Source organism: Leucopleurus acutus, assembly GCF_964270905.1.
Source record: "Leucopleurus acutus genome assembly, chromosome: 15".
NCBI lineage: Eukaryota > Metazoa > Chordata > Mammalia > Artiodactyla > Delphinidae > Leucopleurus > Leucopleurus acutus.
This window is the reverse complement of record NC_139157.1, coordinates 77,803,986-77,826,807: the sequence shown is the minus strand read 5'-3', so window position 1 is coordinate 77,826,807 and position 22,822 is coordinate 77,803,986. Positions and strand designations below refer to the sequence as shown.

Sequence of the window (22,822 nt, the reverse complement as noted above, 5' to 3'; positions counted from 1 at the left end):
CAGATTAACAAAGCAAAAATCCCAATGATACTACCAGAAACAAGCAGGTTGTAACATGTCCTCTGGCTGCAAGAAATCATTAATCTGTGCAAATTCCAGGGGAAAAAATTTTAACTAAAAACCTTCACTAAACAAACTAAAAATGTCAAACAACACTTTAATTTCATCTAACATTATTAAATTTAACATTTCTAATTGAACAGTTACCACATGTTCTTAGTTCTTAGACACCGTAGTTTCATGTTCCATCATTTTACTTACAAGTAAAGCACTAGGATCTCCATTTAGTTGACTATCATCTCGAGATTTCACATAACGACGATGGTTTTGATAGAAATTAGACAGTCCATAATACATAAACACATTGCCCTAGAGAAAGAGAAAGGGAAAAAATGTTCATATAAAACTATTAAGTATGAAGTTGTTTCATGCATACATAAAAGCTATGTAATTTGCACTAGTTTAGAATTTGTGATAACTTAAAACAGTTACTGGGGTGAATTCTACCAGTACTTAGCAATCTAAAATGGTACAAATTGTAAATAAGGTTAAACAATCAAACCAAATCAAATAATGTTAAAGAATCAAATCAAATAAGGTCAAAACTCCAAGAGTCAACTTTGAAAATACTCTGAAAGACCTCAAGGACGTCTATTTACATTAAGACAAACAAACAAACAGAAAAGCTCTCAAGGAATCTAATTATTAGCCTAGTCTGATCAATTTTCAGTTTTATTTATTTATGTTTTTAAAGATTTTTTTTTTTGATGTGGACCATTTTTAAAGTCTTTACTGAATCTTTACAATATTGCTTCTGTTTTATGTTTTGTTTTTTTGGCCATGAGGCATGTGGGATCTTAGTTCCCAGACCAGGGATCGAACCTGCACCCCCTGCACTGAAAGGCAAAGCCTTAACCACTGGACCACCAGGGAAGTCCCTACTTTCAATTTTAAATCTTCTCTAATTCAGATTGGTCTTCATCCAATTAGCATCAACTTTTCAAAGGAATAATGCTTTTAAGCTTTCATTTACTGCCCAAAATAAATTCTGAACTTGAATTGGGTCATAGTAAATTTCTCAGCAGGATACTATATAATAGTAGTAATGAACAAATTAATAATTAGTAAAGTATCTAAGATAATGAGTTACTTTATAATAATCAAGAAAAGTACTTTAATGTATTCAGTGGAGTCAACTTGGAAATAATCTGGGAAATAAGGGTAATCTACCTACATTGTAACTATTTAGAAGATGTTATGAAGTCATCTTGAATGACTAAGATTTTTAGAGGTGGCAAAAACATCAGCTATTTTCTCCTTTCTGGTTGCTACCTCCATTGTCTATAACCTTATACTTAATTAAAAGGAAGACAGAAAAAAAAAAGGAATTCAATAACATTTTGCTTTATTTGATTTGCTGTTTTCTTATACACAATCATTTATTTAAAGCTTGATTTTCAAATGTCAAAATATGCAAACTTTCCCATTCCTTATAAAGAAAACACTTACATAGAAATCTTTCATTTATTTATTTGGTTGGTTGGGTTTTTGTCCTATGAAAAGGCTTTAGTCTAATTCAGCTTGGGCTTGTAAAGGAACACAGAGCCCACAAAAGAATGAATCTGAGGATGATCACCTTTGCAGAAGAACAGTTCTGAAATGCTTAATGTTTTTGTATGGGGGAAGAAACTAGTGGAGCTTCTAAATCATTACAAGTCTCTTCCATGTCTTTAATTCTGCCTGTTCTGACAAAAGCAGAACTTAATGCAACTTATAGTTTGTCCATCACACAAAAAAATCAAATTTTTATGATGTTTTAAAGTTATATGTTATTTCTGCCAAAACAAAATAATTAAATTCCTGTCTTCTCCCTAATTTATTTTCATATTTTTTAAAAAGGGAGCGTTACAGTCCACGATCTCAGGGCAACAGCATCCATAACCACTAGATGGCAACCATCTATTAGGGACCTCAAAAGTCATCACGACCTTTAAGAAAATCTAAAGCATAGCTACAAAAATCTAAAAAGTTGGCATGCATTAAAGCAGTTTTGCTCCCTGAAGAATAAAACAATAATTTTTTAAAGCTCAATTTTCAGGTAAAGGAGAACATAAACGGGTCTTGTCATGCCTATTTCTGAATCTTTGTGTCCTTTAGCATCTGCTCAGTTTCCAAGAAGAATGACAGGTAAGTGTGAATGCAAAAGACACACAGACCCCCCCCCCCACACACACACACACACACATACACACACACACACACGGATGGTATTCTAACTGCTTGTCAATAAGGTTTTACTAAGTGTTTGCATTTATGTTAAAGTATCATATCTGATGAAAAAATAATGCAAAAATGGGTGAATTAGTATTTATTTTCCAAAGTAAAACTTATAGTATTAAAAGTAGGCAAAACAGTTTGAGCAATAATTTTTTAAATACAAGTAGATGTAGATAGAAACTTGATACAAAAAAAATTTTTGTACAGTTATAAAATTTTCCAGAAAAAGAATAGGTTTTAAATTTAAACTAACTACAATAAACTATTAATGTATTTAATTATCAGACAGCATAATCCAATAGCAAAACAAAACAATCTTCCTCAAAAGTGTATAGATTCCCAATAAATTAAAGCAACATATCAACAAGAAGAAAATAACTAGTAAAAAAAAAATTTAATATAATATCAATATTTTTTAAAGCATGGCTTTTCTAAAACACTACTTGGGAATACAGACCTCAAATGACTGTTCCAGAGTGAAGTTAATGGTACAAATACAAGGTGTCACATTCGGAGACAAACATTTATTGCAGGGACTGGAAGGGTCTGTTCCGGTATAATCAATCTGCAAGAGAAAAATATAACTAAGCACACTTCCTTGGAGAAACTGGATACACTCTGAAATAATTTGCTATCAGAGGGAAAAATGAGCCTGATGGAGCAATAATAGCCCAGAAAAAACCTTTTTATAAGGTCATCTGTTTATTTTGACCGGAAAGGGTCCTATGTCATCCTACTGGCTCATCTCTCCTTTTTACCAAAAGAAATACATTTACGCATAAAATCATAAATATAAAATTCAAACTGCATGATGTATAAAGGTTTAAATAACTACAAAGTCTAAACAACTTTTCCATCATCTCAGCTTTCCATGGCACATTTTCAAATTAAAAAAACAAACACAAACAAAAAACTACCAGGTTTCTCAAGGGCTACCATTTCTTTAAAACCTGGTGTTGGATAATTAAGAATCTGTCTTATCTTTCTCCTGGGTTCCTGGCAGGGAGCCTCTAAATCCCTTAAATTCCCCTGGTGATAAGAGTGCATTTGTTTTTGATAAGCCCCTTGAGTCACCCTAGAGTTTATGCTAAGGAGATGGCTCAGGTGAGGGCTGCTCACCACAAAGACTAGACGTGATTAGGGACTCTGGACCAGCCCAAACTCTGGAAAGAGGGAGAAGGCTGGAAATTTAGTTCAATCATGTGGCCAATGTTTAATCAATCATGCCTTCATCATGGAATTCCAATAAAAACTCTGGCCACCACAGGTGAGCTCCCGGGTTGGTTAACCCATCAATGTGCCCTGATTCTACAGGGAGAGGGCACGAAGCTCTATATTCAAGACTCTCCCAGACCTTGCCAAATGTGTCTCTTCATTTAGCTGGTCCTAGTTTATATGATTTATGATAAAACTATAATTGTAAGTCTAGCACTTCCCTGAGTTCTGAGTCATTCCAGCAAATTATGGAACCTGAGAGAAGTTACAGTAACCTCCCATATTTATAGGCAGTTGGTCAGAAATGCAAGTGGCCTGGAGACCTCTGAACTTGCAACTGGCATCTGAAGTGAGGGCAGTCGGGGCGAGGGGGGCTTGGGAACTCCCGGATTTGTAGCTACTTGGCCAGAAGTATGGGTAGCCTGACTTGCAGCTGGTGTCTGAGTGGTACTGAAGTATATTGTTGGGGACCATGCCCTTACACCTGTGGAGTCTGACACTAACTCAGGCGGTCAGTGTCAGAATTGAATTGCAGTACACCAGCTGTTGTCAGAAGACCTGACCTGATAGCTAAAATGAGAAAACTTTTTCCATTATACGAATTTTTTTTAATAGATTTTATTTTTTAGAGTGGTTTGAGGTTCACAGCGAAATTGAGTGCAAACTACAGAGTTCCCATATACTCCCTGGACCTACACATACACAATCTCCTTGATTATCAATATCCCTCACCAGAGTAATACATTTGCTACCAATGATGACCCTACAATGACACATCATTATCACCCAAAGGCAGTGGTTTACCTTAAGATTCACTCTAGGTGTTGTACATTCCATGGGTTTTGACAAGGGTATAATGACATATATACACCATCACAGTATCACACAGAATAGCTGCACTGCCTAAAAGATCCTCTGTACTCTGTCTATTCATTCCTCCCTTATCCCTAAGCCCTGACAACCATGGATCTTTTTACTGTCTCCATAGTTCTGCCTTTTCCAGAATGTCACATAATTGGAATCATAAAGTAGGTAGCCTTTTCGGATTTACCTCTTTCACTTAGGAATATGCATTTAAGGTTCCTCACTGTCTTTTCATGGCTTGACAGCACATTTCTTTTTAGCATTGAAGATTATTCCATTTCCTTGGTCCACCACAGATTATTTATCCATTCACCTGCTGAAGGATATCTTGGTTGTTTCCAAGTTTTGGCAAGTACAAGTAAAACTGCTATAAACATCCACATGCAGGTTTTTGTGTGGACCTAAGTTTTCAGCCCATTTACGTAAATAACAAGGAGTAGAAATGCTGGGTTTCATGGTAAGAGCATGTTTAGTTTTGTAAGAGACTGCCAAACTGTCTTCCAAAGTGACTGCACCACTTTGCATTCCCACCAGCAATGAATGAGTTCCTGTTGCTCCACAACCTCACCAGCACGTGGTGCTGTTGACGTTTTGGGTTTTCACTAATAGGTGTGTAGTGGTATCTCACTGTTGTTTTAATTTGCAATTCCCTAATGATCACGTCAAGCATCTTTCACTTGTTTACTTGCCATCTGTGTACTATGGACTAAAGGTTTATGTCCGCCCAAAATTCATATGTTGAAGCCCTAATTCCCAATGTGATTAATTTGGAGGTGGGGACATTGGATTAGGGTTATTTATTTATCTTTTAAATTTTATTTATATTTTTGGCTGCGTTAGGTCTTTGTCGCGGCGCGCGGGCTTTCTCTAGTTGTGGCGAGCAGGGGCTACTCTTTGCTGAGGTGAGCGGACTACTCATTGCGGTGGCTTCTCTTGTTGCAGAGCACGGGCTCTAGGCATGCAGGCTTCAGTAGTTGCAGCATGTGGGTTCTAGAGCACACGGGCTTCAGCAGTTGCAATGCATGGGCTCAGGAGTTGCGGTGTGCAGGCTCTAGAGCATGAGGGCTTCAGTAGTTGTAGTGTGCGGGTCCAGCAGCTGTGGCTCGAGGGCTCCAGAGCGCAGGCTCAGTAGTTGTGGCGCACAGGCTCAGCTGCTCTGCGGCATGTGGGATCTTCCTGGACCAGGGATCGAACCTGTGTCCCCTGTATTGGCAGGTAGATTCTTAACCACTGCGCCACCAGGGAAGTCCCAGGATTAGGTTTAGATGAGGTCATGAAGGTAGGGCCTCTGTGATACGACTAGTATCCTCCTAAGATGAAGAAGAAAGACCAGAGCGTGCTCGCGCTCATGCTCTCTCTCTCCCCCTCTCTCTCTCTCTCTCTCCCTCTCTATCTCTCTCTCTCCCTCTCCCTCTCTCTCTCTCTCTCTCTCTCTCTCTCAGCTACGTGAGGACAAAGTGAGAAGGCAGCCATCTATTTTTTAAGCCATCTAGTCTATATTGTTTTTTTTGTTTTTTAACATCTTTATTGGAGTATAATTGCTTTACAATGGTGTGTTAATTTCTGCTTTACAACAAAATGAATCAGTTATATATATATATATTTATAGCAGCCCAAATTGACAGATTTCAGTACTGAAAAGTGGGGTGCTGTTTTAACAAATACTCAAAAAGAAGTGGCTTTGGAACTGGGAAACAGTTAGAGGCTGGAGATTTGAGATGCATGCTAGAAATATAAACATTAAAGGTGATTCTGGTGACATCTCAAAGAGAAATGAGGAGAGTTAGAAAGAAAGCTTCCATCTCCTTAGAGAATTAATAAATAAATGTGATCAGAATATTGGTAGAAATATAGATGGTAAAAGGCCATCCTGGTGAGGTCTTACTCAGAAATGAGGAACACTACTGGACAATGGAAAAATAGGTGATCCTTGTCATAAAGTGGCAGAGAATTTGGCTAAAGTGTGCTCTAGCGTTCTGTGGAATGTAGAACTTGTGAGGGATGACACTGGATATTTAGGTAGATTTCCAAGCACAGTATTCAAAGAGTGTCTTGGTTCCACCTGACTGCTTATAGTAAAATGGAAGAAGAGAAAAACAAATGGAATAAGGAATAATGTTAAGCAAAAAGGGACCAAAACTTATGATTTGGAAAATTCTCAAACCTATCCGTACTATAAAAAATGAGAAAGCTTGTTCTGAAGAGAATACTACAGTGTAGCTGAACAATCATTCGATAAAGAGATTAGTGTGGGTTTGAACCACGGACCTAATCAGCCATTCCAGCAGAAACACTGCCAGTGTGAACAGAAGGGGAAAGAGAAGGGACAAAATGAAGGAAAGCTGAGGGACTTGCTTAGATCTCACAGGACTGGCCCATACAGCCATTCGGCTACAGAATGTGCTATTGATTCTCCAAGATGAGAAGAATGATCCCAGAGATGATTTCGAGACCATCAGGGCTACATTCTCGGTTCATACTGGGGGAGGAGCTCAACAGACCAGAGGGCAGCAATCTGGAGCCTCGGGGCAGGACTTCTATTCCAGTGGGTCGTGAAGGCAGTGTCAGACCAGAGAGTATTATTCTCCAGCCTTAAGATCTGATGACATTTGTCTTGCTAGGTTTTGGAGACTTGCTTGGAACTCATCACCCCTTTCTTTTCATTTCTTCCCCTTTCAAATTTGAGTGTCTATACTATGCCTGTCCCTCCATGGAATTTTGGAAGCACGTCTGGTTCCACAGGTTCACAGCTGGAGAGAAATTTTGCCTCAGGATGAAAGTCTCTTAAGTCTCACCCATATCTGATTAAAATGATATTGAGAAGACAGTTTAGACTTTAGAGTCAATACTGGAACCAGTTGAGACTTTTGGGGCTGATGATGGAATGAAAGTGTTTTGCATGTGAGGACATGAATTTGAGGAGCACAAGGGCAGAATGTATGAACTGAATGTTTGTGTCTCCTCTCCCTCCAAATTCTATTTTGAAGCCCTAATCCCCAGTATGATAGCATTTGGTGGTAGGGCTTTGGAAGGTAATTAGGTTTAGATGAGGTCAGGAGGGTGGGGCCCCCATGGTGGGATTAGTATCCTTAATAAGAAGAGGAAAAGAAATCAGAGCTCCTTCTCTCTATGCCATGGTAAGGACACAGCAAGAAGGTGGCCATCTGCAAGCCAGAAAGAGGGTCCTCAGCAAGAACTGAACCTATCAGCACCATGATCTTGGACATCCCTGCCTCAAGGACTGTGAGAAATGAGTACCCGTTGTTTAAGCCACCTAGTCTACATTTTGTTATAGAATCCTAAGCTGACTAAGATATTGTCAGGTGAGGTATCTGTCCAGGTCTTTTGCCCATTTTTAATAGGGTTTTCCATTTTCTTTTATTGACTATTATGAGTTCTTTGTACATTTTGGTAACAGTCCTTTATCAGATATGCCTTTCAACAATTTTTTCTCCCAGACTATGACTTGTCTTATCACTCTCTTGATAAATAAGAATTTTATCATTAGCAACCCTAATTGTCTTTAATAAAGTAAAAAAAAAAAGCCAACTAATCTTTATTTCTGAAGCTGAACATTTAAACTTTATATATGGATATTCAATTTCTTTTCATAATTTAAAAAAAGGTTAAAATATGTATATAGAAAATAGAGCATCAAATTACAACATCTACAGAACCCTCCTATATTTTTGGTGGCAATGTAAATTGGTACAATTTACAATTGTACCTATTCTTGCTATGGAGAACAGTATGGAGGTTCCTTAAAAAACTAAAAACAGAACTACCACATTATCCAGCAATCCCACTCCTGGGCATATATCCAGAGAAAACCATAATTCAAAAAAATACATGCACCCCAATGTTCACTGCAGCACTATTTACAACAGCCAAGACATGGAAGCAACCTAAATGGCCATCGACAGAGGAATGGATAAAGAAGATGTGGTACACAGGGACTTCCCTGGTGGTCCAGTGGTAAAGAATCCACCTTACAATGCAGGGGACGCGGGTTTGATCCCTGGTCAGGGAACTAAGATCCCACACACAGTGGGGCAACTAAGCCTGCGTGCCACAACTACTGAGCTCACGCGCCTCAACTAGAGCCCACGTGCTGCAAAACTACAGAGCCTAAGCGCTCTGGAACCCACGCACCACTACAGAGCCCACACACCCTGGAGACTGCGCACCACAACTAGAGAGGAGAAAACCCACACGCCACAACTAGAGAGAAGGCCACGCAAGTCAACAAAAGATCCTGCATGCCTCAGTGAAGATCCCACGTGCCGCAACTAAGACCCAACACAGCCAAAAATAAATAAATAATAAATAAATAAATCTTAAAAAAAAAAAGATGTGGTACATATATACAATGGAGCATTACTCAGCCATGAAAAAAGAACAAAAGAATGCCATTTGCAGCAACATGGATGGACCTAGAGATTATCAAACTAAGTCAGACAGAGAAAGACAAATATCATATGATATCACTCATATGTGGAATCTAATTTTAAAAATGATAAAAAATGAACTTATTTACGAAACAGAAACAGACTCACAGATTTCAAAAACAAACTTATGGTTACCAACGGGGAAATGGGGCGGGGGGTATAAATTAGGAGCTTGGGATTAACATACACATACTACCATATATAAAATAGATAACCAACAAGGAGCTACTGGGTAGCACAGGGAACTCTACTCAATATTCTGTAATAACCTATATGGGTAAAGAATCTGAAAAAGAATGAATATATGTATATGCATAACTGAATCACTTTGCTGTACATCTGAAACTAACAAAACATTGTTAATCAACCATACTCCAATAAAATTTTTTTAGTAATTTTAAAAATTACATCTAATTGCTTTTCAAAAACCACAAAACTGCTTAACAAAACTTGGTTTTGTCAAATTCCAATATAACCTATTGAAATGTCCTCCATCAAAGCTTACTTACTAATGAAACTTTGTTTAGAGAAAATTTTCATTCACTGCAAATATCTAAGAGAAGCTAGGCACGTAATTAAAACAAGCTAAAAAAACAGGTCTCCTAAATGAAGAGAGATAAAACGTGTATAATTTTTCACTAAACCTGTGGGGCCACAGCTTTCCACCCAGGGCTTATTCATGCACAATATCGCACTTAAAAGCCAACTTTTATGATTTTGACAAGATGAAAGAAAACATGAGAACATTTAGAAAAATCAACTATATTTAAAAATCTATGTTAAAATATATTAATTTTTTTTCGATTTTTTAAATTTAATAATCTCTGCACATCTTCTCTCTCTTCTAAGTCAAATTTAAGGATTAAAAAAAAAAAGTTGTCAGCTGGGCCTATTACCATATTGTTTGCCTTTGAACAGAAACCTCTTAAACCACTCTCTTTCAAATTATTTTCTAGGGCAAAGGAGGAAAGACAGATCATCAGCTGTGATTAAGCAAAGATATATTTTCTTTATTTAACTGAACAAAAATAATACGATGGAATGTGAAATCTAATAAATTATACTACAGTATATTAAACCTGAACATTTTTTGAAACCAAGAATTATTGCTGAATGTCAAATTATACGTCAAAGAATAGCTATAACATTTTCACCACAATCTTTTAATTATACTTTTTTAAATGTACAAAAAATTGCATGTCTTTTGATTCCAGGAAATTCTGAAAGTAAAAAAACTGTCATTCGCATTTTAAGCCTTACTATGTGCAAGGCATGACATGAAGATACAAAAGTAATCATATCTTATACTTAGTCGATACAGTTTACACAGTCCTTTCTATTCCACACATATTTCATCTGATCCTCACCAAAATCCTATAGTATTGTCCTCATTTTATATAAAGAGAACATTCAGAAACTTGTCCAAGGATACACGAACAGCAGTAGCTGGTGCTACGCTAGAAGCAAGGATTTTTTACTCCAAGTCCAATGTTCCTTCTACTAAACTGCTTCTTCACCACCATAGTCAGTCCCCTTGGCCCTCCAGAAGACTATCAAAGATAGTGCATAAACACAAAGAAAATGACTATAAACGTTAAGTGCTAAACTGAACGGCAAAGAGGGCAGTAAGTACTAGATTGACTAGCACTTTCTCACTGAGAAGAAAAGAGGATTTGAACTGAGCCATTAAAAGGAAAAAAAGGATGGAAAAAGGCGACATATGGAGAAGCACGAAGGTAGAGAGCACAGGTACATTTCAGGATGACACTTTGGATTTGTGGAGAGAGTTTTCATGTTGGAAGGAAACGAGACAACACTAAAAGGTAAACTGGATCCGTAACTACATGCTTTGTTTTACTGGCCACTGTTTATTGAATGGATATACTAAGTGTCAGACATTATAAGCACTTAACACACACCATCTCATTAAAACATAGTCCTGAAAAGTTAATTTTTATTTTCCTCATTTTAACCTAGGAAACTGACATTTAGGGAGGTTTAGTGATTTTCCCAAGATCACCCATCAAGAATTTGAACCCAGCTCTGCCTTTCTCCAAAATCTCTGTTCTCTCCACCATTCTATGTCCTCTTGCACAATGAACATACCATCCTTTCTGATATACAAACTCAGAGTCTGCAGATTATAAGAATGAAGATAAATCTGGGGGATAACTGTGACTTATTGTTGTTAATTTGGATGCCCAGCACCCAAACACACTTCCAAGCCCTGGGGAATTCTCCTGGTGGAGAGTTTTGGAGGCAGGCCGGGCTCCAACTTCCACTTCAGGAGCCAAGGGAATAAATGAGTCCTTCCTCTCCCTAACCCCAGGAGCCAGGACAAAAGCATACATACGATCAATCCTGATTGAGACTAGAGAACTGAATCTCCATATAAATCGGAGAGGAGTGGGTGTGATGAGCTCAGCAGCGGCAGCAGAAGTAGAACAGGGAACTCAACAGCAGCTGTGGCACTGTTTCTGCTTCCAAACTTCCCTTCCTTCCCTCCTGTCTCCAAACCTGATCCTCTAGACCTCCCATCTATTTTGTGTGAGAGCTACCCAATCTCCTCCAATAAATCCCTTTCCCCTGTAAGCTACCCAGAGGTGGTTAATATTGCTGACAACAAAGCCTCTGAAAGTTAAATAATCCCGAGTGTTAAAAATGTCCTTCAGGAAATAAGGACTACCCTGGTGGCGCAGTGGTTAAAATCCGCCTGCCAATACAGGGGACACGGGTTCGATCCCTGATCCGGGAAGATTCCACATGCTGTGGAGCAACTGAACCCACGAGCCACAACTACTGAAGCCCGCGTGCCTAGAGCCCGTGCTCCGCAACAAGAGAAGCCACCGCAATGAGAAGCCCGTGCACCACAACTAAGAGTAGCCCCCGCTCGCCGCAACTAGAGAAAGCTCGTGTGCAGCAACGAAGACCCAACACAGCCAAAAAAAATTAAATTTAAATTTAAAAAAGGAAATAAGGAAATGGAGACAGAGGAGGCTAACATAATCAAACACTTGTATTGATATTAACAACAGATTTTTTAAAAAGTCTAAGATAACGAGACTTTGATTTCTTCCTGAACACCCTGTCAGGAAAGAATCACTTATTAACTTAATATTTACTTGAATGTCTGTGTGTTCCAGGCAAGAGGGACTCATCCCAATACCTAATCACATGGAGCTCACTGTCTAATACAGAACACGGTCACTAAGATGGAATGGGTGTTTTGGTAAAAGAAGTACAGGTACTATGGAAACACATACCTAATGCAGTATTTAGCAAATTTCTCCACGAAGGCTGACAAGTGGATGTTATCTACAGGGAGACAGTACCAAGAGGGACAATCTCTAACTGAGGGCTTAGCACAGGAACAAACCCAAGATACAAGAATTTAGGACAAAGTTCTGAGTTAAAGATCTGATAATCAATCAGGGGTTCTCCAGTTAAGGTATCTAATTTTTCTACAGTGTCCATTTATAAAACAGTTGGCTACTAGTAATAAGGAAAATCTAGGTCTCAGAAACCAGGAAAGTGGAATAGGATTGCAGAGTCGAAGCTAAAGGGGTAGCTTTTGTGACAAGCCACTATAAGCTAGAGCAGCATGGCTTTACAGTCCAGGTGACAAAATGGGGATAGAGCTGTGGAAAAGGCCATCCCAGTACTGTTGTAGAATTCTTAGAAACAACGGTATCAGAAGCTTCAGGAGATAGCACCCTCCACCAACACTGCTGCACACACGAGGTGCAGTAACCTCAGCAGCCACCAGGAAGCTCGTTCAGTTACCATCAGGCAAGGCAGAGGAGCGAGGGAATAGGAAGGTCAAGACGGTAACCTTGCCCGAGGGGCCTAGAGCAGATTCTTTAGTTTTATAAGTCACGCTGATGCCACTGGTGTGGCACAACAGCAGCCAACTTCCCTGCTTTGCTACTCAGAGATCTTGGGCAAAAAGAAATAAAGGCTGAGCCATGGTACACGTTCTTGCCTCAGAGGAAGTAATGCAAGTTACACTGCTTCCTACTCAAAGCTCACACATGAGGGACAGCACTGAATTTTCCACAGAGATTACTATGACTGTAGACAAGGTAATTTGTATAACCCAGGCCTGAGTAGGAAAGAAGGTGGGCACTGATTGACTGAGAGAGTGAGAGGAACAGTAAAAGAGGCACAAAAAGACAGCAGGATGTTGTGGAGTACCGAACATGTTAAAAAGTATTTAAAATGCTTCTTTTTTATTAAATTAGTAATATATAAATAAGAAAAATTCCCTTGCTGTTGTCCATAACATCCTTAATGTACTAAAATTTTTGTTGTAGATACCATCATTAACACACAAACTCAGGCTGTTTCTCCAGGGCAAGGTGAGCCTACAGACCCCCGAGCCATGGATCACCTAGCCAGAGAACTGTAGACCAAAGATATCCTGATTCCCAAAACCATTCTGCCCCTTTAAAACATCCCTAACTCAAAGACCGAGTTGGAGTGGATCTGAGGCTTGTCTCCCATGCCCTTGCATGGCACCCTGCAAATAAACCCCTACACTTTGCTGCAAATGCTTGCTGTCAGAGTTTGTCTTTCTGCAACCAGGCACACAAGTCCTTGCTCGGTTACAAAATTACAATTCCATCCTTCCAATGCAAGCCAAAATATCTTAGAGTTATCTTTGATTCTACAATTTCTCTCACACCCGACACATCCACTACATGAGAAAATTCTATTAGTTCTACTTTCATAACACTTCCTAAATCTAACTGCTCTTCACTGCAACCGTTCTACAGTGGACACCATCATCTCACTGAAACAGGAGGGAAGGGGGTAGGGCACAACCTTTAAAAGAATGACATAGTACAAGGACACAACATAAACTTACTTAGAACCAAACAGATCCAAGATGGCGGACAAGGCGACTTCCACTAGACCTTGAGCCTCAGTATACACTTACTGTTACACATCAGCAAGCTAAATGACACACCCACAGGCGCCAGGACAGTTCCAAGGCCGACCACAAAGGTCAAAAAGTGGGCAGTGGCCCAATTCCTAGAAATTCTCACTCCCTCCCCAAAATAGCTGGAATATTCCTCCGACTCATTAGCCTATGAAATAAATTACCCACCCCTATAAAAACTGACAACCCCATACCCTGGTGCCGCTCTCACCTTCTGAAATGGCCCACACTCTGTCTGTGGAGTGTGCTTCTCCCAAGCCCGCTCCCAAGTCCTGACCAGGTGTGTGATCTCAGTTAAAGGACCATGGGTTCAAGTCCCAGTCTGGGTTTTGGCTGGGCTCGAGTTCCGGCGCGTGGGTTCAGGTCCCAGTCTAAGTTAGGCGGTTTCATCATCATCAAATACCCAGTCTATCCACAACATGGCACCAGCTTATTTACCCTTACTCCTACTTTCTCTAGACACCTTTTGATTTCCTGCCACTACAATCTTGTTCATATAAATCTCCTTTCTTGGAATGCATCCAACCTCCTCTTTAGAAGTGCTATTTATCCTTCAATTCCAGCTCAAAGCCCACTTCCGCCACAAAGTTTTCCACGGTTATTAGAGACAGATGTAATATTGTCTTCTTTTGGACCACTAAGGCATATTCCTTCTGTCTGTGCCACTCATCTAGCAATGCTTGGTTTTCCTTTAATATGTATGTTTCATCTCCCCCCAAAAGATTCCAGGTTCAGGTACCTTAAGAAGGGTTCTCTGTTTGAGGGGGAAGGAAAAAAAAAAGAGGCCCTGTCCACAAACTTTTTTCTGTCGCCCACTATGCCCAGAGCAGCACTTTACATACAGAAAATGCTCAATGTTGATTAAAACTCTTGATAAATTTAACTCAGTCTGTGAGTTTTTACCATCAAAAGACCACTATATCCTCCATGAGCTAAAATTCAAGGGCAGCCTGGCCTAACGTCCAGACTGTAATAAAATCCATTTGGGTATAAAAACCAAGTTTGTGAACGTGGGAGTACCTTCGAGATACTGATTTGATTTCCTTTAAATATATACCTAGTGGAAGTGCTAGATCTTATGACAGTTCTACATTTTAATTTTTTGAGCAGCCTCCATACTCTGGTCCATAATGGCTGTACGAGTTTACATTGCACAAGAGTTCCCTGTTCTCTACACCCTCACCAACACTTGTTATCTCTTGTCTTTTTAATAAGAGAGTAACTATGGGAAGTGATGGACATGTTAATTAGCTTTATTATGGTGATTATTTCGCGGTATACACATATATCAAGCCATCACAATGAACACTGTAAATAAATACAATTTTTGTCAATTGTAACCTTAATAAAGGAAGGAAAAAAAGCTTATACTAAAGATAATAGTTCATAACTTATCCTAGAAAGAAAGAGGCTACCAGGTGGGAGAGGAACTACAGTTCCCTTAGTTTTAAAAATTAATGCCTGTTAAATGTCAAAAGCATACAAGGCACAGTGAAGAATACAATGATAAACTGGAGACCTGCCAATAGCTTAAATTCAAAACACAAAGAGCCAGAGGCAAAACAGAACAACAGATGGAGATGACTGGATTAGTTGAAGAGTTATCATATTTCTCAACTTTGTTCTGCTACCATTGTAACTGCTCTCCTAAATCGAACTGGCAATTCTTCTTAGTAATTCTAAAAATACATCCCGTTCTTAAGAAACTGACTGAATTTAATGCGGTGGGAAAGGAGGAATCTGAAGGACATGCCATTTTTACCCTGCATAAGAACTGGAGAACTTCCATTTTTGAATGTAAATCTGTCTTAAAGGAAATCAATATAATATCTAAACAAGTCACTCAACAAAATGCTGAGTAATAAGGTAAATCATTTTAAGTATTAATTAGATTAAATTAAAAATGGCATTTTTAAGTACCCCTTTGAACTGATTCCACACTAAAGAATTTATCTTTAAAAGATAAAAATTAAAAAATAAAAGATAAAAATAAAAAAGAATTATTTGTCCTTTCTAGAGGCTCTAATGAAGACAGAGGTAATTAAAAATTTCAAAAACAATTTTCTTTAGTTCCTTCAACTTTATCTGACTGTGACAAAGAAATGAAGAATATTACCTGCGCCAAGGTTAATGGTAAATTCAGCTAAGGTATTCTACATCTATTTGTACAAAGAAGGTAGAACACAAGCAATTATCAGTAATCTCTACACTTACCTTGAAAAGATTATTGAGGATCAGAATGTATAAGTTAAACACTGCTATTTTTGTAACAACTGCTAAATTTGCCAGTATGTCTCTTTAAAACTCTAAGTCAAGGGTAGGAATGTCTTTTCTGTAAGGAGCCAGAAAGTAAATATTTTAGGCTTTGCAAACCAAGAGGATATTTGTAGGTTCTTATATAACAGAGAGAAAATAAATTTGCACACACTTTTATTGACGAAATTCAACATATAATAACAATTGTGTACAATTTTCTGGTAACACAGGTCTACTAGTAAGAATAAAATTCTTTTGGGGGGGTAACATTTAGTATTATCGGAGTTCAAAGTTAGTGTTCCCTATCATCAAACTCAATAGCAAATGTTCATCTGTAAAACCATTCTCAGTTCCTGGGCTTCACAAAAATGGTCTGGCTAACCATACTTACTTTGCCGTGCCTTGCCCTAGGTACTAAAATTACGTGAGAAACAAATGATAACACTAACACCACAAACCTCTTAATTTCCAAGAGTCAACTTCTAAGTCAACTTCTAAGCAACTGCAATTCATTTGACTATTAAAATCTTTACACTTGCCTAATTTTTAGTGCCTAATCCACTAAAATTTGACGAAAATGTATGTTGAACACTTTGGCAATATTAATTTGAAGTAAATGTTTAGTTTTAAGTTTATACTGAATATCACTCAGAATAACGTCCTCATCTGATCCTAACCATTAATTTACAGCTATATAGGACATCCTATATAGGTGGCGCAGTGGTTAAGAATCCACCTGGCAATGCAGGGGACACAGGTTCGAGGCCTGGTCCAGGAAGATCCCACATGCCACAGAGCAACTAAGCCCGTGCGCCACAACTACTGAGCCTGAGCTCTAGAGCCCGCGAGCCACAACTACTGAGCCCACGTGCCACAACTACAGAGCCCACATGCCACAACTACAGAGCCCACGTGCCTAGAGCCCGTGCTCTGCAACAAGAGAAGCCCGCGCGCCGCAACAGAATAGCCCCCGCTAGCTGCAACTAGAGAAAGCCCGCACGCAGCAACGAAGACCCAATGCAGCCAAAAATAAGTTAATTTAAAAAAACATTTACAACTATATAACTTCACACAGATAAATGTGTGAAATTGCAAAAATTAAGAATATCTCCTACCTGTTTCAAGTTAGCCCCATTCAATTAATATCTCTGCCTTACCAACAAGGGCCCTCAACTAGAAAAACACTACCTATATGGTAGAAAGATGTGCCTGACTCCTACAATTGCCAAATTACAGAAAATATTCATTCCTTGCTGCTAATAATAAATGAAGATATTAAGTCTTAGTCTTAACGAGATATTAAATATTTTCTTATGAATGATAAAATTAACTTTAGTTTTCTAATAACTTTATTAGATTATGGAAAATCTAAAAACCAACTAAACGAGATATATACACCTAATGGGGGGAGGAGATATTCTTCCAAATATAAGCATTAAAATTTTTAAATACCTTTTTTACTCCCTTTTTAGGAGAGTCCAACATGCTTTACAAGAGTAGTAATTTTTTAGTATAAAATTTCTGGGAAAAGGATGAAGACCCTCTGATTTCTATACCTAAAAAGTCTGGATTTCTGATCTTAGCACTTCAAGCTATATTACAAAAGCATTCTGGGGGCTTCCTCCCTGATGGCGCAGTGGGTGGGACTCTGCCTGCCAATGCAGGGGACATGGGTTTGATCCCTGGCCCGGGAAGATTCCCACATGCCGCGGAGCAGCTAAGCCCGTGCGCCACAACTACTGAGCCTGTGCTCTACAGCCTGTGCTCTGCAACAAGAGAAGCCACGACAATGAGAAGCCCGCGCACCACTCGCTGCAACTAGAGAAAGCCCGCGCACAGAACAAAGACCCAACACAGCCAAAAATAAAAACAAATAAATAAATAAATTTTTAAAAAAAGCATTCTGATTGGGAAAGTCTCCTTTGGCCTAGTAATTTGATGTACTGATAATACAACAATACAAGTTCTTAAAATTTTCAATAATGAGGCAAAGAGCTGTGAGCAACTTATAGTATGGAAGTGAACGTTGCCAAGAACTTCTCGTTACACATTTACTTTTAATAACCCTCAACATATTTTATTACTAAACTAGTGGCTGACAAAGGGTGGACAGCAGCCGGAAACACGCCTGTGTGTTTTGGGAAAGCTCCCTAGGTTTTTCTAATAACTCCAGACCCAACTCTGAACCAATTCTCCACATAATCAACAAATTTCTAAAAATTTATTCTATTTGCATAACTGTATGTGAGCACTGGTACAAAATTCCTCATCATTCCTAATTTTCATTTCCTCTGGTTCCAAAGGTGATACAATTTGAATATGCAGCATTTTTCTTTAAATCACATTAAAGTTGGAAGTCACAGAATATTAGAGTTGAACAGCCTCTTAGAGACCACCTAGTCTGAATCTTTTGGCTCTTCAAGTAAAATGAAAATCGAGACTCAAAAATATGCCTAAGATCACAAACTAGGGAGTAGAAGTTGGGGCTTCAACTCTGATGCCTTGGCTCTGAACTTTAGTGCCCTTCTAACTAGATCAAGCTGCAGAAGACTCCTCAGGCAACTTGAAATCAGAATTATATATATGAGAACTATTTAAGAAATTTCCTACTCAGTGCTCTGTGGTGACCTACATGGGAAGGAAATCCAAAAAAGAGGGGATATATGTATACGTATAGCTGATTCACTTTGCCGTACAGCAGAAACTAATACAACACTGTAAAGCAACTAGACTCCAATAAAAATTAATTTAAAAAATGTTTTTTTTAATAAGAAATTTCCATTTCACCAACTACTTGGTGCGAAGAACTGTATTTTATTTCAGAATCCGAAAGTGTTAAAGAAAGTAAACATTTATCTTCATAGTATAGTAAATATCTATAGAAGGTGAGTTCTGATAATTGAGGAAATACTCAACATATAAAATTCCAAACTATTGCTACTTTCATCCTAATATCCTAAGAAGTTTCAAGGACTTCCCTGGCAGTCCAGTGGTTAAGACTTTACCTTCTTATGCAGGGGGTGCAGGTTCAATACCTGGTGGAGGAGTTAAGATCCCACATGCCTCGTGGCCAAAACACCAAAATGGAAAACAGAAGCAATATAGTAACAAACTCAATGGAGACTTTAAAAATGGTCCACATTAGAAAAATCTTAAAAAAAAAAAAATCCTAAGAAGTTTAAATAAGATGATGAAATTTCTAATGTTAAATTTTCTTCTACTTAATTACTAACATTGCAGTAAGGGTCCTAGTGTAGCGTGAAAGCTTAAGACTGAAAATCAAGACATCTGGGTTTGGTTTCTGTCTCAATTTTACAATACTCTTCTAGCTTACTAGCAAATACCAACCCCCCTGACTCCATTTCTCATCTCCTGATTCGGGGTCATCACAATAATAGTAACTATTGTACAAACTTAGTGCCAGGAATATTATCTACATTGTTTCTAATTCTCACATTTCACAAGATAGGCATTATTTACCGATTTTACAGGTGAGGAAACGGAGGCTCAGAGAGATTATGTTTTCCAATAAGCTGAGCTAGTTAGTGGCTGAGCTGGAATTTAAACCCAGCTCTGCCTGACTCCTGCCTAGAGCCCATGGTCCTTGTATTACACCACTTCGCTCACATCCTGATATGTGTGGTCCTCGTACAGTTGGGAGAACAAGAAGTACTACATTTGAAGGACTACTAGGAGATAAAAATGATAAAACAAAACTTTATGCTGAAAAATAAATACTGTGTTACTTTCTTTAGTTATTAAACTGAAAATGAGTTTTTAGTAAAAGATTTAAAAACTAGGCTATAGATATTGTACAATTCTTATTACTATTATTAACACAGAAATGAGCACTGTACAATTAAAAAATATAACGATTTTGCTTTTACAGGCAACACTGCGAATTAAACTGGAAAGTATGCCTATTTCTGTAGTTGAAATAAAATTGCTTTGAAAGCCCTATTAAAAAGTATGCATAATTTTTAAGTATTTAATAAAATTAGAGGGGAAAAAAATGACACAATCTGATAGAACAGAAGCAATCAAGAGAACTTTGTACCAGCTCCTCCCCTTTCAAACAGATAAAAATATTTCTCAGATATTCAAGAAAAGTGGATGAGCAGATGTTTAATATTGGACATCTACACAAAGTATTTACAACCTGTATCAACCTATGTTCACCACTGCAGATGGATGAAGATACTGATTGTTTCTCTGACAAAAGTCAAGATGCTTCCCCAAGTTTCTCTAACACGTCTTATAAAAGTAAAATGTTCAGTAGACAATTCACAAATTATTCTCTGTGTTACGGTCGTTGACTCTTTTTCTTCTTTTTTTTTTTTTAAGTTTGGGGGAAAAAAAAAACTAGGGCGAATGTAGGGCATGGTTATTAATCAATGTAGCCTAAAGGCAAAACCGGAATTGAAGTTTCAGGTTACCTTTTACCTTATGCCCTGTAACTAAAAGCATCTATTAACTCAAAAGCTACTGTACACACCTCGGTCACACGTCCTATATGTGATCTGGTAACATGACACCTTCTTGACATAAAAATCATCAATGCCTCTAAGACTCCGGGTCTTTTCCCCAACAATGGCCAAGGTGTTAATCTCCGTGTCCCGGGATAATCCCCACACAGGTAATGACACTCTGGCCGTGTCAACTCTCCTGGCGTTTTATCTCCACATAACTTCTTTCCACTTCTCTTTCTCTTTGCTTCTTTTTTCCACCACCGTTGGAGGTAAAAACCACACACACCGCCCAGGAAAGGGGCGCTCTTCCCCCGACCCAGACTCTGCATTAAACATTCATTCCCTCTCTAACCCGGTAAACAGCGAGAGGAAGCGCGGGCAAAACTGCAAATTCAGAAAACCCGTAGGAAGAGAAAGTGGAAACTGAGGAAGAGAGAAGGTGGGGGAGGGCGGGGCCCGCCTGTCAAGCCCCGGAACCCGAGGAAGGAGTGGGGCCGGCGGGGGGACCTCGCTCCCCGGCGGCGCCAACTCCCACCGCCGCTGCCTCCCGTCCGCTCACCTCGATCTCGCGGATGTTGTTGGAGGTGACGAAGATGCCGATGCCAATGGGGATGAAGATGAGGCCGATGATGAAGAAGGTGGGGAGCACCGTGCCGGCGGTAAGAATGGGCTGCCAAGCCGGCAGCCGTTGCTGTTTGAAGGCCGTGTTATCCGGTCTCCGGTTCTTAGCGGTGCCCCCGGGAGCACACGGGGGCCCACCATCCACTTCATCCTTCGCGTTGTAGTTCATCGCCATCGACCCCCCCGGGCGCGGCTCCGCAACGCGCAGGTGGACCGCCCAGCTGACCCGCCTGCTGACCCCGACAGAAGACGCGCAGGCGCCGCCGCCGCCACCGCCGCCGCCGCCGCCGCCGCCACCTCGGCTGTAAAGGCGGAAGAGGCGGGACACCCTTCCGCAGACAGCCGCCGACCGGAAGCGGGACTCGGCTGGGCACGCCAGAGGGAGGGAGAGAGGAAGGAAGGAGAAGCCTGAGGGACGAGGGGAGGGGAAGAGGGAGGAGGGTAGAAGGGGGAGGGAGAAGGCGGACGCCCCCTGATCATTGGCCCTGTGATGACAAAGTGAGGGCCTCTGCCCCCAGAGCGTGAAGCTGCGTTGGCGCCCGCGAGGCCCCGGCTGGGTGGGGCGAAGAGGCCTCGGCCCTTGCGCCAGAGGCGCGTCTTCGCTCCGCTCGCGGAAGCTTTGGTTCGCACGCACCTGCCGGCTTCTTTGGTACCGTGGCGACTGCCGTTCCGGGTGGCGGGTCAGACCCGGCCGACCCGGGCCTCACCCGTTAGCCCAGGAGCGGGTGGCTCCGGTGCCAGACAGGTTTTTGTTTCACCTCGAAGCCCTTTCGGAAGGGGATCGGAGCATTGAAAAGGCCACAGCATGAGAGCCAGAGGCTCGTGGGATCGGCAGTATTTGCTTGAGTTGTAAAACCACGACTTTTTCTAATTCAAAAAATAAATCTGCACACAAGGTGCAAGTGTAACTATTAAGTGAGATGCATCATGGGTGACCCTTTTGTCCTCAAGAATAAATCATCTGACTTGGTTAACCCTGTTATCTCGGCTGAGATTGAGCTGTTCTCGCTTGTTTTTCCGCCATCAATAGTCTCCAGGTTACTTTGTACTGTCTTTTCTGAGTCCACGTTTATCTTTTGCACATTGATTTAAGAAGTCTTTTTTTGTTTCGAGTGTACAACATAGTGAATCACAATTTTAAAGGTTATGCTCCATTTATAGTTATTATAAAATATTGGCTATATTCCCTGTGCTGTACAGTGTAACCTTGTAGCTTATTTATACATAGTAGTTTGTACTTTTTAATCCCATATCCCTACCTTGCCCCTCCCCCTTTCCCTCTCCCCACTGGTAACAAACTAGTTTGTTTTCTATGCGATCTGTGAGTCTGTTTCTTTTTGTTATATTCACTAGTTTGTTTTATCGTTTAAGTTCAACATATAAGCAATATTACGCAGTACTGTCTTTGTCTGACTTATTTTAATTAGCAACATACCCTCCAAGTCCATCCATGTTGTTGTAAATGGTAAAATTCCATTCTTTTTTATGGCTGAGTAGTATTCCATTTTATATATACCACCTCTTCTTTATCCATTTATGTGTTGATGGATACTTAGGTTGTGTCTACAGCTTGGTACATAATTGTAAATAACGCTGCTATGCACATCAGGGGTGCATGTATCTTTTCAAATTAGTGTTTTCATTTCGGGGAGATATATACCCAGGAGTGGAATTGCTGGGTCATATCGTATATCTATTTTTAATTTTTTGAGAAACCTCCATGCTGTTTT

The 22,822-nt window shown here is 39.7% G+C and overlaps 1 protein-coding gene across 1 annotated transcript in view; it reads right to left on the bottom strand.

The window, feature by feature from the left end:
* The window catches only part of TMEM30A (transmembrane protein 30A), a 37,679-nt gene extending 16,304 nt beyond the window's left edge, over positions 1-21,375 (bottom strand). Inside the window, exons 1-3 of the mRNA XM_082855936.1 lie at positions 21,031-21,375; positions 2,735-2,842; positions 262-369 (exon numbers count right to left, since the gene is read on the bottom strand). Coding sequence (XP_082712062.1) covers positions 262-369; positions 2,735-2,842; positions 21,031-21,267 — 453 coding nt within the window. The 5' untranslated portion in view covers positions 21,268-21,375. The remainder of the gene's footprint in view (positions 1-261; positions 370-2,734; positions 2,843-21,030) is intronic.
* Between the last annotated feature and the right edge of the window lie 1,447 nt (positions 21,376-22,822).